General features: G+C 45.2%; 1 protein-coding gene across 5 annotated transcripts in view; it reads right to left on the minus strand.

Moving 5' to 3' along the window:
- Nucleotides 1-17,210, minus strand: part of TJP1 (tight junction protein 1) — a 180,995-nt gene that overhangs the window by 42,097 nt on the left and 121,688 nt on the right. For all 5 annotated transcript variants that reach the window (XM_032233484.1, XM_032233483.1, XM_032233482.1 and 2 more), the window contains 4 exons: nt 11,094-11,150; nt 3,384-3,508; nt 2,244-2,346; nt 949-1,222 (listed from right to left, as the gene is read on the minus strand). In XM_032233484.1, coding sequence (XP_032089375.1) covers nt 949-1,222; nt 2,244-2,346; nt 3,384-3,508; nt 11,094-11,150 — 559 coding nt within the window. The remainder of the gene's footprint in view (nt 1-948; nt 1,223-2,243; nt 2,347-3,383; nt 3,509-11,093; nt 11,151-17,210) is intronic.

Raw genomic sequence — 17,210 nt, forward strand, 5'->3', positions numbered from 1 at the left:
TGCAAAAATTTTAATATTAAAACAGCAACAAACTGGTGGGAACGTCAGCCTGAAAAAGTCACCGAAAATCAGATGGTCAAGATCTTATGGGATTTCCCTATACGGACAAAATACTGGCGCATAATACACCAGACATCACACTGGTTGAGAAAAATAAGGTTATAATCATAGACATCGCAATACCAGGTGATAGCAGGGTCGACGAGAAGGAACATGAAAAAATCGCAAAATACCAGGACTTAAAAATCAAAATTCAACGACTATGGCACAAACCAGCAGTGGTAATTCCAGTGGTGATTGGCACACTGGGTGCTATTCCAAAAGCACTGGAATTACATTTAAAACAGTTAAAAATTGACAAAATCACCATCAGTCAAATGCAAAAAGCCGCACTGCTTGGATCTGCACGCATATTACGAAAATACATTACGACGTCCTAGGCCCCTGGGTGGGGCCCGACTAGTAACCAATGCCAAATCCGGCGAAACAACTGCCCGCTGTGATACAATTCTGTTGTTGCGAATAATAATAATAATAATGGTGGAGAAGAAGTCAAGGAAGAGGAAGGTGATTTCTATGCCATCTTTTATACATTTTTGGCCAACTCAAAGTCATGAACACAGCTGATATTCCAGCCTCCAATTCTCTCCACAACGGCTACGCAGAAAAAGTCCTACTCTTTAAAAAAGCACTTAGAGAAAACACTTTTTGGCAACATGCACTTACATTTTCCAAACAAGATGGGTGAACTTGCTAAGATTAATTCCCGATGGATTCCAATTTTTTTCATGTTCTCGATCCATTTTCAAATAATTCAGCTAGGACGTAAAGGGATCCAGCTCCCAACAATCCTGACCCTTAGCTCTGTCCCAAATTAGATCAAAATGGCCAAGTGGGGTCAAAAGGGAAGGGGGGTTAATTCTCTCAACCGAGGGGCCGTCAAAGTACCTTCGTTCTTCCGCGATTTCACCAACGTGACCTTCGTGGGTTTGGCGGGTTGGCTGGAGGCCATGGATCTCCGGTCCGACCTAGGCGACACGCTCCTTTCTCGACTTGCGCTGCGATCCCTCGTCCAACTTTTCTCGTGCCTTCTGCTTGTAGCACCGTGGGGACCTCGGGGGTCATGCAGTTCCTCCTCGTAGCTGTCCTCGTCGTTTTCAGAGACGGGGTCAGGATCCGTCCGAGTCACTGGGATATGGACTTTCTTCATTCTTCGGATGGTCTGGAAGACATCCAAGGCAACAGTCATTTCTGGTAGGGGGTGTCAACTGTCCACATGCCAAATAGCAACAGCAATGGCCCTTAGACTTATATACCACTTCACAGTGCTTTTCCCAGCTCTCTCTAAGCGGTTTACAGAGTCATCCTCTGGCCCCCAAGAATCTGGGTCTTCACTTTACCCATCTTGGAAGGATGGAAGGCTGAGTCAACCTTGAACCGGTCAGGATCGAACTCCTGGCAGTGAGCAGAATTAGGCTGCAATGCTGCATTCCAACCACTGTGACATCTTTTCCCTTTTCCTGTGCCTCCCTGTCTCATTCCTTCCTTCCTCCCTCCCTCCCTCCCTCCCTCCCTCCCTTCGCAATAGCACTTAAGACTTATATATCGCTTCACAGCCCTCTCTAAGCGGTTTACAGAGTCAGCCTCTGGCCCCCAACAATCTGGGTCCTCATTTTACCCACCTCGGAAGGATGGAAGGATGAGTCAGTCAGGATCAAACTGCTGGCAGTGGGCAGAGTGAGCCTACAATGCTGCATTCAAACCACGGAACGCTCCTCCCTTCCCACCAAAGGTGGTTCCTGTTTTTCTACTTGCACTTTTTATGTGCTTTCGAACTGCTAGGGCAGTGGTTCCCAAACTTGGCAACTTTAAGACTTGTGGACTTCAACTCCCAGTGGACTTCAACTCCCAGAGTTCTCCAGCCAGAAGAGCTAGCTGGAGAATTCTGGGAGTTGAAGTCCACAAGTCTTAAAGTTGCCAAGTTTGGGAACCCCTGTGCTAGGGTGGCAGAAGCTGGGACAAGTCACAAGAGCTCACTCCGTTACGCGGCGCTAGGGGTTCAAACTGCCAACCTTTCTGATCGACAAGCTCAGAGTCTTAGCCCCTCAGCTACCGCGTCCCTCCCTCCCTCCCTTACCTATATGATATGCACATCCTGCCAAATCATTTGTAAACCCAACATGGCAACTGCTTTCCTGAGAGACAGGAAGGGTGGAGGGGAGGGGGAAGAAGACCCCACTCACAATTTTGGCATTTTTCCCACTTTTCCTCAACTGCTGGACGGCGAAAGCGTGTTCCACGTTATCCATGGAAACGCCGTTAACCATCGCGACACGGTCATTCTCCCTGGAAAAGCAAGTGGGGGTGGGGGAGAGAAAGAAAGAAAATAAGAGAACAGCAAGTCAAGAAGACCACCACCCCCCCCTCTCTCCACATAAAGGAAGGAGAACAATTGGCTCAAATCCACAGTAAGACTGAAAGTCAAAATTCTTCCGTTCTTCAGTCCCTTTTTAATTTTTGCATCTTTTCTTGGTTTTATTTATTTTTTTAGCATGGAAGTTTTCCCAGGCCCAAGGTAAAGAACGGGGGAAGCTCTCCTTCTCCTTCTCATAATTAGGGTCCCAACTGTGATTGTTAACTTGTGGAACACTTTTAAAGCCATTACAATACAATAGCAGAGTTGGAAGGGACCTTGGAGGTCTTCTAGTCCAACCCCCTGCCTAGGCAGGAAACCCTATACAATTTGAGACAAATGGCTATCCAACATCTTCTTAAAGACTTCTAGTGTTGGGGCATTCACAACTTCTGGAGGCAACTTCTGTTCTACTGATTGATTGTTCTGTCAGGAAATTCCTCCCCAGTTCTAGGTTGCTTCTCTCCTTGATTAGTTTCCACCCATTGCTTCTTGTTCTACCCACCCTGGAGAATAGTTTGACTCCCTCTTCTTTGTGGCAACCCCTGAGATATTGGAAGATGCTATCATGTCTCCCCATAGTCCTTCTTTTCATTAAACTAGATATACCCAGTTCCTGCAACCGTTCTTCTTATGTTTTAGCCTCCAGTCCCCTAATCCTCTTTGTTGCTCTTCTCTGCACTCTTTCTAGAGTATCAGAATCTTTTCTACATCGTGGCGACCAAAACTGGATGCAAATATTCCAATTGTGGCCTTACCAAGGCAATATAAGGTGGTATTAAGCCTTCACGTGATCTTGATTCTATCCCTCTGTTTATGTAGCCTAGAACTGTGTTGGTTTTTTACTCCAACGGTCATCATGATAGGATGGATGCGATTCTTGTAAGGGCTTAGGGGAGATGGTTGGGTAAGGAGCAGGAGTAGAGGGGCCTTCTAGACACCCCAAAGCCCAGGCTGCATCAACACTTACTGCAACAGCCCTTCCGCCGGGCCTCCTTTGAGCACATCTGATATGACAATGGAGGTCTCACCGCTCTGGAAGTGAGGGTTGTCTCTCCCACCGGATATTGCGATGCCGAAGCCGAACCCAGGCGCCTGAGAAGATCAGAAAGAAGGTTGAAGGCCTACATTCCACCATGTCATCCTTCGGAGCAAGGGGACATCTACTGAAGCACCATCTCCCACGTTCTTCCACGTCTCCTCTCCGTGAGACTCCAACCCACCTTAGGCCTTGTGGAAATCCCACAGCGATGTCCATGATGAGAGAACACATGAGAAGGGCCCTGAATTACACCCGTGTGCGTGGGTTGTTCAATGTTTTCGGACCATTCCAACTCACAAACGTCCCATTCTGAAGACCAGAAGGTCATCCCAACCTTACAGCTGTTCCAATCCAGGGGTGGCCCACCTGGATCTCTCTCATCAGGACCATTAACCAATTTTGTTGTATACATGATGTACAACGACAGTAAAGGCTACATACTACACACTACCTGCCTTTCCCTTCCCCACACAATTGTAGCAATAGCAATAGCAGTTAGACTTATCTACCGCTTCATAGGGCTTTCAGCCCTCTCTAAGCAGTTTACAACAACAATCCCCAACAACAATCTGGGTCCTCATTTTACCCACCTCGGAAGGATGGAAGGCTGAGTCAACCCTGAGCCGGTGAGATTTGAACCGCCGAACTGCAGTTAGCAGTCAGCTGAAGTGGCCTGCAGTACTGCACACTAACCACTGCGCCACCTTGGCTCTTATTTATATCCATTTATTGGTGCCATTGTTTCAAGTGTTTACATACTTGTTTCCTTGTTGACAAATAAAAGTAAACAGATAGATAAAAATAAATAAATATAGACATCACCAAGGGTTGCTAAACTCTGGATTTTTAAATGCGAACAACGGAGCAGCTAGAAGCCAAAAATGGGTATGGAAAACCCAACCTATTAAGGCTGATATGATGACTGCAATCCCTCCGGGCTTGGTCAAAAGGCGAGGCGAGAATTGGAAGGCTTCCACCATTGCACAGCCAAGACATCGGCAGGGGCCAAGGGAGCAGCCCCCTCGGTGCGAATAAAATAACCGAGGAATCAAAATAAGAAGCCCTTCCTAATCTGAAGAAGGAAAACTGCTGGCTGGGGTTGGGTTAGCGCTTGGGGAGATGAAAACCACAGAGATGCCTTCTCTTCCTCGATGGGATTCGGCTCATTATGCGCAGAAAACCTGACAATGGGGATAAGGCTTCCAAGATTATTTCTCACACAGCTGGGAAGACATTCTATTTATTTATTTTATTTTTCTTTCCCATCATGAAAAGCAAGACTTCACCCCAAGCTGAAATTCTAACTCTGGCTAAAGGAAGAATGCAGGAATCCCTTCCTTTTGCCTGTGTGACTTCTTCCCTTCCCTTGACAATGGTTTCTGGAGTTCAGTTCACTTTATTTGTATGCCGCCCTTTTCCCTGGGGGGACTCAGGGCGGCTCACAGTTCAAAAGGGGTGGGGGAAGGACAAACAATTTACAACATAAAAGCACTACATCATTTAAGAACTCAACAGTCATACAATTCGAGTAGGGGTTAGAATCTTTAACCCCAGGCCAGCCGGGATAGCCAGATTTTAAGTGCGGCGCGGAAGGTCTGGAGGGTGGTGAGGGTCCGGATCTCCACAGGGAGTTCGTTTCAGAGGGTCGGAGCAGCCACCGAGAAGGCTCTCCTCCGAGTAGTTGCCAGTCTACACTGGCTGGCTGATGGAGTCAGTTGCGATAGCCGAGTAATCTTGCTTCCGAATTGTTGCATGTGTTGTGCAACGCGCGGCGGTTTTTCATGAAGCTGGACCTGAGAAATTGAGGTGGTCTGCCCTTAAAAATTTCACACATTGCGTGTAAGCGGAAGGAGTCGTAGAAACTGGGACTGGAGTCAAAAGAGGAACCAACCCAGAATCCCTACGTAGTCACAAACGAATTAAGTTCAACCCTCCTTGGCGGCCATTGACTTTATTTAACTCCAAGCTGGGACTGACTATATTAGTTGAGAAGATTCCTGTCCATAGGCTTTTAGCAATAAAGCAATTTAATTGGACCTTCATTGGTGGCCCTGTTCTTTTGCACCTGGACAGCGTGCAAATATTCTGAAGTGTCTTCTTAGCCCCCGTTCCCACCCCCCCAAAAAAATGCCTATTCAGAAAGAAGAGTAGCTTTCTCAAGATTGGGATGGCAACTAGAAAAAAACCTTTCTCCAGAGGACAATTATGCTGTAAGAAAGAATTCGGAAGAGGCTAAATAAAAACATCCTTCCTTCTTGTGAGAACTTTCTCTACAGGCTACGTATCTTCAGGGTTGCTGGTTATAGGATCAACGTTCACATGCAAGAGACGAGGTGGTGCAGTGGTTAGGGTGCAGTACTGCAGGCCACTTCAGCTGACTGTTATCTGCAGTTCGGCGGTTCAAATCTCACCGGCTCAAGGTTGACTCAGCCTTCCATCCTTCCGAGGTGGGTGAAATGAGGACCCGGATTGTTGTTGGGGGCAATATGCTGACTCTGTAAACGGCTTAGAGAGGGCTGAAAGCCCTATGAAGCGGTATATAAGTCTAACTGCTATTGCTATTGCTATTTTTGCTCATTAACACAACCCGTCCTAAGAACAACGGGAAAATTCTGCCCTTAATGAAATATCAGAGGGGGTTGCATCAACATTTGAGCTTGCTTCTCATTGATGAAGTTGATCAAGTGTTGCCCAACTTTGGTGACTTTTAAGGTCTGTGGATGTCAACTGCCAAAATTCCCCAGCCAACATGGCTGGCTGGGGGAATTCTGGGAGTTTGAAGTCCTTCCATCTTAAAAGTAAACATTGAAGGACCTGGTTCAGGACTGGTGACCATCTTAGGTTGTTTGTTTGAAGGCCAAATCCTGGGAATATGCCTGGTAAGACGTTATGTGTATTAAAGTTGCTGGAATGTTCCACGGAGCCTTGTCACACCCAGAACTCCTTGTTGAACTATTTATAGCTTGTAGGAAGTTTCAATCAGCCATAACCTCACTCTTCGTCAACCCCCACCAAGGGGGAGAAAGAGCAACCCCTCCTCCCTCCCCACCGAGGTCATCTCCTTTCCTGCAGCTCTAATTTGGAAAGCAGATGCCCTTCCTTAGAAGCTGAAGGGGTAATCTTCCTTTGACCAAATCAAAGTTTTAATCAAGAATTAGAGGAAGTGCAAATCTCCTACTGGACTTCTGTTTCCGTTGAAAAAAACATGCCTTGCGCTGAAGGCTCAATAAAGCTGGGGATGTTTTTTTCCCCCCAAGCAGGAATTAAGAGCATCTGGTGCAGTTTTTATCTTCTGCACAACTCCGAAACCCTCCCAGTTGGACTTCTGCTCCAGGCCGCCATCCGAGCAGTGCGGTTCCAGTCCGTATAACTGTGACGGATTGAAGACAAGTAAACTGCTTTCTCCCACCTCCGTTCATCTCTGAATATTAATGCAGGGAGTTCTCGACTTACAACAATTCATTCAGTGACTGTGGTGCCCGCCAGCGGCCAGCAGAGCTGGCAGCAGATTCGGACAGTGAGGAGGTTGGGGAGGAAGATGGGCCAGTCCTGGAGTCTGGGGAAGGCTCTCTGTCGGAGGCAGAGAGGGGGCCAGGGCCGTCTGACAGTTATCAGCTGCCTTCGGAGTCAGACATCAGTGGGGCGGAAGAACAGCTGGAGCCTGTTCCCAGTGTGAGTTGCCAGATGAAGGGAACAGCTAAAGAACAGGGGTCGACTTGGGAGGAAGACCACAGGTGGAGGATGAATGGCCCCTCCCAGAGGACCTAAAAGAGGAGCAAAGGGGGAGTGGAGTTTGCAGGAGACAATTAGTTCGCTTAATTTGTTCCTGACTCTCCGAGACTCCTTGCCAAGTTCTGCAGAGATCGGCCTGGCAGTCCTCCAAGCCTGATAAGGTCTGTGACTGTAAATCCTCCCTTGAAAGACATTTGCTGGATGTGAATGAGCCGAATTCACAGTCAATTAATAAAAGGGGTTTTTGTCAGGACAAGGAGTTTGCTTCATGCTCTTGGGAAGCCTCGGTCAGAACAGTTACAACAACACTTGAGAAAAAGTGACTTTCGACCGTTATAGGATTCCCACAGTCGCATGGTCAAAATTTAGACCCTTGGCACCTAACTCATATCTATTGTGGTGCCCCGCGGTTAACTTCATCATGTACGAGCCGAGGTGGCGCAGTGGTTAGGGTGCAGTACTGCAGGCCACTTCAGCTGACTGCTATCTGCAGTTCAGCGGTTCTAATCTCATCGGCTCAGGGTTGACTCAGCCTTCCATCCTTCCGAGGTGGGTGAAATGAGGACCCGGATTGTTGTTGGGGGCAATATGCTGACTCTGTAAACGGCTTAGAGAGGGCTGAAAGCCCTATGAAGCAGTATATAAGTCTAACTGCTATTGCTATTGCTATTTTGTCATCTTTTGATGAGCCAAGTAAATGGGGGAGCCAGACTGACTTAGCAACCTCACTATGAAACCTAAGAACGGCAGTGATTCCACTTAACAACCCTGCTACTAATTTTAACAACTGCAGTGCTTCACTTAACAACTGTGGCGATGAGAACGGTTGCAAAAGGAGGCGAAACGCACTCCCAATGCCTCGTCCAGCCACCGAAATTTTGAGCTGGGCTACGGACGTTCATTCGAGGGTTACCTGCAGTATTTACAGAATTACTTTATTCCATCCTTTCAGTTTTGCCAAACGAAGTTTTTTAAAGGAAGAAAGAAGGAAGGGAGTGGAACGATGAGCAAGAAAGGGAGGTGCCCGGAATAAATTGTGCCTTTAATTTTTAATTTTTTTATTTTTATTTTTTAGCCACACGGAAATATGAGATGAATGAACTCAAGCTATCGGGGAAAGGCATCGCTTGAGTCAGCGATCTAGATTTCTAATGTTACAACAGTTTTATGGCGTAGCTCGCAACCGTGTAATCCAACTAGGCTGGTGTTTAACCACACTTAAAGTGCATGTTGCGTACACCCCAGTGGGTAATGTCTAGTCATGTACAAACTGGTTCGGATGCTGTTTTAATTCTTGAGCAACTGAGCAATTTCTCCACTGGCTGGCTGCTCAGTCCTTTCAGATTTTCATATTATTATTGTTGTTGTTGTTGTTGTACAATTGTATCACAGCGGCCAGTTGTTTCGCCGGATTTGGCATTGGTTACTAGTCGGGCCCCACCCAGGGGCCTAGGACGTCGTAATGTATTTTCGTAATATGCGTGCAGATCCAAGCAGTGCGGCTTTTTGCATTTGACTGATGGTGATTTTGTCAATTTTTAACTGTTTTAAATGTAATTCCAGTGCTTTTGGAATAGCACCCAGTGTGCCAATTACCACTGGAATTACCACTGCTGGTTTGTGCCATAGTCGTTGAATTTCGATTTTTAAGTCCTGGTATCTTGCGATTTTTTCATGTTCCTTCTCGGCGACCCTGCTATCACCTGGTATTGCGATGTCTATGATTGTGACCTTATTTTTCTCAACCAGAGTGATGTCTGGTGTATTATGCGCCAGTATTTTGTCGGTTTGTATACGGAAATCCCACAAGATCTTGACCATCTGATTTTCGGTGACTTTTTCAGGCTGATGTTCCCACCAGTTTGTTGCTGTTTTAATATTATAATTTTTGCACAAATTCCAATGGATCATTTGTGCTACTGAATTGTGCCGCAATTTATAATCAGTCTGCGCGATTTTTTTACAGCAGCTGAGTATGTGATCAACAGTTTCATCAGCTTCTTTGCAAAGTCTGCAATTGGCATCATCAGAGGATTATTATTATTATTATTATTATTATTATTATTATTATTATTACACTTTATTCATTGAACATGAAACTCAAGTCAACTGAACATTCAAAAAAGCATCACAAATACCAGTGACTGGTGCTAATGGTTGAAACAGGATGCTGCCAGTGTCCTGGGTATCAACCAAGTACCTTTTCAAAATATAAGATGTTCCAAGTTAGTGTAGTTTTTTGCAGTTCTGCTGGTGTTATTGCAGGAAGCTGCAATTTGTGGATGTATCTTATAAAAGTCTTGGACATGGTGCCAAGTGCTCCGATGACAATGGGTATCACTGTTACATGCTTCATCCATAGCTGTGTGGTTTCGATGGCCAGGTAGCGATATTTCGTGATTTTTTCCAGTTCTTTTTCTTCAACTCTGGCGTCTCCTGGTACCGGAGACTATGAGCCGAGGTGGCGCAGTGGTTAGGGTGCAGTACTGCAGGCCACTTCAGCTGACTGCTAGCTGCAGTTCGGCGGTTCAAATCTCACCGGCTCAAGGTTGACTCAGCCTTCCATCCTTCCGAGGTGGGTGAAATGAGGACCCAGACTGTGGGGACGATATGCTGACTCTGTAAACCGCTTAGAGAGGGCTGAAAGCCCTATGAAGCGGTGTATAAGTCTAACTGCTATTGCTATTGCTATTGCTACTGTGGTGTCAATCAATTGCACTCTTCGGCCCTCGACAACTATGATATCTGGCGTGTTGTGTTCCAAATGACGATCCATCTGTGTTCGAAAGTCCCACAAGTTCTTCACCTTCTCATTTTGGGTAACTTTTTCCACTTTTTGCTCCCATGACTTTCTGGATACGGATAAGCCGTATTTTTTACATAATGACCAGTGGATTAATTCAGCAACTCGGTCGTGTTAATAACTCAGTAGTTGTTATTTTGATATTACCTTTGGCTTTTGGGGGGGGGGGATCTTATAACAGGTAGTCCTTGACTTACAACCATTCATTTCGTGGCCGTTCGAAATTACGACGACGCTGAAAAAAGTCACTTGCGACTGTTTTTCATCCTTATGACCCATGGTCACAGGATCAAAATTCAGACGCTTGGCAACCGATTCATATTTATGACGGCTGCAGTGTCCCAGATCACACGATCTCCGTTTGCGACCTTCTGACAAGCGAAGTCAATGGGTAAGCCAGATTCACTTAATGACCGTGTTCCTAATGTAAGGACTGCAGTGAGTTGCTTAACAACTGTTGCAAAACTCACTTAATAACTGTCTCGCCTAGCAACATAAAAATTGTGGGCTCAATCGTGGCCGTAAGTCAAGGACTGCCTGTATAAGACTATTCCAGGGATTTCTTCTGGGGCACCACAAATTTTTTTGGGGGAGAAAAGGCGACTGAAAAATCAAAATAAAATGAACGCGAAATATTCCAGGGCTGGAGACTATTTTTGTACAATTGCTATCTTGCATGGAGTTCTACCACAAAGCTCCATTTATTGAACCACACAATAAAGCACAATAAAATACTAACGTTTCTAGAAGACAATTCTCAGGTGGGTGGGTGAATCCCATTCAATTCCAAGTCATGGGGGGAAAAAAATTGGTCACCTAAATTATCCTACGCTGATTACGACGACGTCAATTTCGAACAAAAGGAGCAAGGAATTTTGCTCTGGTTTTACCTTCTAAAGCAGTGTTTCTCAACCGTGGCAACTTGAAGATGTCCGGACTTCAACTCCCAGAATTCCCCAGCCAGCGAATGCTGGCTGGGGAATTCTGGGAGTTGAAGTCCAGACATCTTCAAGTTGCCAAGGTTGAGAAACACTGTTCTAAAGAGTCCTTATTTTTCTCGCTGCTTTTAATAGTCCGGATTTTTTGTCATTGTGGAAACTCACCCTGTGAAGTGTCACCGTGTGTTGTTCCCATATGGCGGTTTCTTCCATTGTTGTGCTCTGACGAAAGGAGAAAAGGAAGAGAGAGAGAGGGGGAAAAAAATCGGAATTAATTTCACTAATTAAACTTCCGTAAAACTTTCGTAATCCCAAGCATGCAGCAAGCCACTTTCCAAATGACTTTGGTCATCCGGCTTCAAAAGCCCAAGTCAAACCACGGCTTTTAAAATTATGATCCTGGTACTTATTCAGTCCCTTTTTTTTGTTAGCTTGAAAAAGCTATTAAGTATGGAATGCACGGCCGTTTTCATTTTGGCAAAACCAAAAAATTATAGTGAACCAGCATAGTAAAGCTCATATATTAAATGATCTTAAAAGGCATGCAACTCCAAAGGTTAACCAAACAGAGCAGAAATCAGACATTTCCCTTTTTTATAAAAAAAAAAATCACTTCCTATATATATAAATCATTGGAAGCATGAAGGGGGAAGGATAATGAAATACCCACATTAGAAGACTGAATTATAAAACCGACTGAGCTTGCAGAAATTGTTATCAGTTTGCTCAGGGAACAAATAGGCAATGATATGTGTGTGTTTGTGTGTGTGTGTGTGTCTTTATGTGTGTATCTCCTTTTAAGAAACTAGAAGCCTTATATGAATTTTTTTGCTAAAAGAAGAAACAACTGAATTTATGCTTTATGGATTTGAGGATTAAAATGATTAAGAGAGAGAGGAAAAAATAGTAAATCAATTATTTGATAGAAAGAAGCGCAGTAGCCTAATGCCATGTTTTCTTTCTTCCCCCCCCCCACTCTGTATACCTTTTTCTTTATTCTTCTTTTAATCTGTTACACCTTTGCTGCTTTGAAAAATTCTAATAAAAATAGTATGCGTCCACGTTCCAACTTTTTCTCGCAGTCTTTTTAAAGAATAATACCGTCAAGGGAATTGGTTCCCTTTCTAAATCTGGAAAAGGAGTTTTTGGAGCAGGTAGATTTGTTTGGAAACACCTTTCCGGCGCTGGATGCAAAAAAATAGCATAATCCCGAATTATGGCAAATGCCACAGCAGATGTTCAGCCCTGTTGATAAACTAATAACGACCTCAAGAGTCACTCTGGGAGGGTTCCGATCCAGGATACAACGGAGAACCGGTCAAGGCAAGACTGACTTGCAAAAAAAGTATTATTTTTTCACGAAGTCGTTAAGTATTTCTGGGCCAAGAATACTGAGAAAACCTTCTTCCCTGCTCCTCATCTCCCACCCCAGCTAATTGATTCGTTTGCAAACTGGCTTTCCAAATCCGTGAAAAATAAAGTGTTGGAATTCGAAGGACCCCAACCCAAGCACCAAAAGGCACCAATCTTCACCCCCCCCAGCACCAAATTACACCACCTTCATCTCCCGTCATCTCCATGACCTAAAACAGTGGTTCCCAAACTTGGCAACTTTAAGACTTGTGGACTTCAACTCCCAGAATTCCCCAGCCAGCATAACTGACTCTCTTGTCATCCCTTCCTCTGCAATCTCTCCACTTAGATCGAGGTCTTCAAACTTGGCCACTTTTAAGACTTGGGGACTTCAACTCCCAGAATTCCCCAGCCAGCATAACTGGGATTACAAGAGAGTCAGTTATGCTGGCTGGAGAATTCTGGGAGTTGAAGTCCACAAGTCTTAAAGTTGCCAAGTTTGGGAACCACTGACCTAAAAGGAGCAACCAGATCCAGTTACCGTAAATTATAACGTCTGGTGCTTTTGGCTTGGCTGTGCTTTTCCACTCACTGTTTTAAGAAAGCGTCCCACCCACCCACCCACCCCGGCTGCTTCGTAGGAGGGAGGGGATACTACCTGGCACGGATTTTACTCCAGCCAGGAGGATTAGAGCACGTGAGCCACGGTGGAGGAAAGTCACGTTTAACTGACACTGCAGTTAATCTGCTCTCTGGTGAACGCAGAACCCAACGGATTAAAGGGGGGCGGGGGGGGGAGTTCCTATCCAGTTTTAATTTATTCCCCCCCCCCCAAGTGAGAAGGCAGCTGGATTAGAGGAACTCCCGTAATTTAGGGCTGCGAGAAAGTAGCTCTGATTTTAGAAAGGATAAAACCGAGGAGACAAAAGGAAGGAGTCCGAAAAAAAGGGGGAAAAAAATTCCCAACCCAGAGTTTTAAAACCTCTAAATCTTCCTGGTTTTTAAACCTGGCATCTTTCGGAGATGGCCTTGCCAAAGCTATTTTTTGTAAGGAGGAACAAAGAGGAAAAAAGGGATGTAAAGAATATCCCGGAAGCCGTATACAGGGGAAAAGAACAATTACCGAGTTGTTAAAACTAAACAGTGCGGAAGTGGGAGATAATTTGATTTTAATATTGATTTTTGTGCTGTTGTGCCAACCAGATGTGCGCCAGGGGTTAGGATTCGCAGACAAACCGTTTCTGCATCATACAATGTCTTTCTCCGGCCCAGAATTTGCCTCTCCCAATGGGTTAAAAACACCACGCTGGGTGTTCATTCATTCTCTGTTTTCTAAGGACCCAGGTTAAGATTGTGCGACTTCAGGCTTCGCATAACAACCCTTGTCAACCAGAGGCAAAGTGATTTTTGTAAAAAGTGAATTTCGATTTAAGGCTTGCTGATATTGGAATATTCAGACAGGGGCCTCTTCTGAAAATCAAATATGTGTTCAGATTTTTTTTTTCAAGGAAAGTCCTTCCCATCCCTTTCACCTAATTCCAATGTTTAGCAAACACCAGTTAGCATTCAGCTGAAGGTGTGCGAGGCATTCTTATTAAAAAAAAAAAAAGTCTTTTAAGTGGGAAACAAAAACATGGGTGAGCTACTGGAGTTTGCTCTAAAGGAACTATTCTACTGTTTGCCCCCATTCTGCCAGTTTAAAAATGCCAGTCTTGGCACCAGAGGAGCCTCACTTAAAACACTGGTTCATGCAGAATTGGGGAGGGGGGGGAAAAAACACCCAATGATTTATCCCAATTCTGTCAGGACACTGCAGAAGTTTATTTATTTGTTTGTTTGTATTGCACATAGTTCTTACCAGCCCATCTGTCCAAGGAGAAGGGTGCTGGGTGGCGTCCAATTAACCAATAAAATTAAATGTCAAACCCCAAATCATTTAAGATTAAAAGTTTTAAAGTTATAAAAAAAATATACATTCCATTTGTCTTGGGATTGCAAAAAGAATATGTATGTATGTATGTATGTATGTATGTATGTATGTATGTATGTATGTATGTATGTAGTGTCACAACCCCTGGTATGCCCAAATATGGGAGGAAACCTATTGCTTCCATTCTCTGTCTATCGGCTCATCACAAGAGACCATCCAGACAGAAACCCAATATTTTTACTGTTGCCTTTGTTACATTTGTGTTGTATTTGTGCTGATAAATACATGCCTATTTCCCTGGCTCAGCTGATAAGGAGGAGAACCTTGTGGCTTAGTGGTTAACACATCTGCCTAAGATGTAATACAGCACAGGTTCTGATCCCAGTAAGGGTATGGCTAGCTGATGAGAGCTAAATAGCTTGAAATAGATCTATACTAGTCTCCCTTTTATTTCTTTATCAGCACAAATAAACAACACACACACACACACACACACACACACACACAGACATAATTGCATTTCTGTTTCATTGGAACCGCCTGGACAATTTTAGGCAGCCAGAAGAAAACAATGCTTACAAAACTTGGCAAGGTTCAAATATTCTGTAAACAAACCCCGGTCCTGTTTGAAAGATCGCTGGGAAAACACACCCACCCCCCAATTAAGCGAGACACGGGGATTAAACTGCAAAGGCCAGGCTGCCTTTTGGGGGGGGGGGGAGTGTTGATAAAATATCGACACGAAGCAGCAGCCCAGGGAAGAAGAAAGAATAATAAAATTGGTGTTGCTTCTTGGATCCGAAAACAGAGGCTCCCTATTTTTGCAGGAAATTTTCAGCAAGCATTTTTTTGTGTGCTTCCGGAGGACGAGGCCCAAAGAGTTTTCAAAATGAACAGGATGTTGCTGTTGTATTGTGAGCTTTGAAAAGAGCGTTGGCCGTTTTTGTATCAACAAAGGCTTATCTCCCAATCCAAAACAGGAGGGGTTTCTTTTTCTCAATCTTTACTGACCATTGGGGGGGGGGGGTAGAAAAGACCAAAAAAAGAAACCCTACAAAGAAACAGAAATTAACTTTCACGAGAGTTTATTGAGATTTTATTGGCTCGATGGAGCTACAAATTGCAAAATGAATTGCATGGAGGCAGTGACCGGATTCAGGCACAAAAATGCAATTTTGCTCCGAAGAAGAAGAAGAAGAAGGAGAAGGAGAAGAGACTTTGAAATGATGGAGCTTCTGCACCACCACGAATGGATCGAAGCGGAAAGAAAAATGCCAAGGAGGCTAAATATTGTTCCTAGAATTCGACTGCAGATCTTCAACAGAAGCCTGGATTATTTCAACCAGATGGCCAAAATGTTAGCCTTCTAGATCAGTGGGGTCTCCCACCTCTTTGTCTGTCCCTCTCCCTCTTCTTCTGAATCTGCCCTTTGCTTGAAGTTCTTGCTTCCCTTGAGGACGGAGGAGGTCTTCTCCGCCATGGGACCCCAATTCATCCCTGCTTCTCACGGTCTGGTTTGGCCCTCCTGCTCCTCTTCTGGGGCGAAGGCAACCCGAAGCCGGCAGGTGCTCCTTCTGGATTCCTCAGATAGCTTTTAAGGCGTCTCTACGGTTGGGATCTCATTACGGAATCCCACCACCTGCCTGCAGCTCAACTTGGGACTTCTTCTTGGATCACGCAGCTGTTGTCTGCAACTGTTGGGTCTTCCACGCACACCCCCTGCACCCTCCAAAGCAGTTTTGGGATTCTCGCCCTGAAGCACAACCCAACCCATGTCTTTCTATTCGTGTAGGTTGCGGTGTTTTTTTTCGCAACTCAAAGAGAACTGATTCAGTGGACCAACGCCAAAGTCCACCTTTCTTGGAAGGAGCAAAACTGAAGGAAGAAACCTGCTGGCAGGAGGGGAGGAGTTAAATGAACTCTCAAGTTGCTTTATCTAACAACAGGAAGAGGTGTGACACATATGCGCATTAACTGTGCAACTATTCAGGGCAAGGCATCTGGGTGTGCATCACGCTATGAACACGGGGGAAGCCAATATATCCTCTAAATAAATATCAGAAAAGCTCCCTTTATCTTCCCCACAAGAGCGGCCCCTGAACCTTGCAAGGCAGCGGGGTGGGGTTCAGACCTCCCCCGGTGCATTCAGAGCAAGATCAAAACGTAGTCAAATTAGAAATGAAGTCCACACACCCCTTGGACCACGACCAGCGAATCTGGAAGGACGCAGCTCTAATCCTTATTTACTCACATTGTGCCAGAGTTTCTGCTTACACTAGAGGAATCTTGCAGGCCAAACCCCACTCGACATTCTGACACCTCTGCCTCTTCCTTTCATTCGCACACACCCGAAAGAGTTATGCCGAAACGCCCACCCACCGGCATAATTGCACCCATCCTTCCACAAGGACCTAGCTCGTTTGTTTTGCAAACTCCAGAAGACAATTCCAGATGTGGAGCCCCTTAACATCAGGAAAATGGAGACTCACACACACACACCCCCAACTGCTAATCTCATAAATTCCCTGATGCGCAAACATATTGGTAGACAATGGCCAATGGATGCTTTCAGGTAAGAACGGAGGCAAGTCTGCGTCCATTTATGGCGACTGTATGGAATTGTATCCATATAGAGAACACTTTTGGGACTTAGGTCTGGTCTATCCCATCGGAACAGGTTCCAGAGCCAACCGTGGAGATCCCAGTGCTTCAGAGGAAAAATAAATCTCAGTTCCCAAGTCCATGGTGGGACATGAAATCCCATCATGGTTCCACTTGGCCATTTGTGGCGAAGAGCCGAGATGGCGCAGTGGTTAAATGCAGCACTGCAGGCTACTTCAGCTGACTGCAGTTCTGCAGTTCGGCTGCTCAAATCTCACCGGCTCAAGGTTGACTCAGCCTTCCATCCTTCCGAGGTGGGTGAAATGAGGACCCAGACTGTGGGGGCGATGTGCTGACTGTCAACCGCTTAGAGAGGGCTGAAAGCCCTATGAAGCGGT

The sequence above is a fragment of the Thamnophis elegans genome, chromosome 16 (assembly GCF_009769535.1).
Source record: "Thamnophis elegans isolate rThaEle1 chromosome 16, rThaEle1.pri, whole genome shotgun sequence".
NCBI lineage: Eukaryota > Metazoa > Chordata > Lepidosauria > Squamata > Colubridae > Thamnophis > Thamnophis elegans.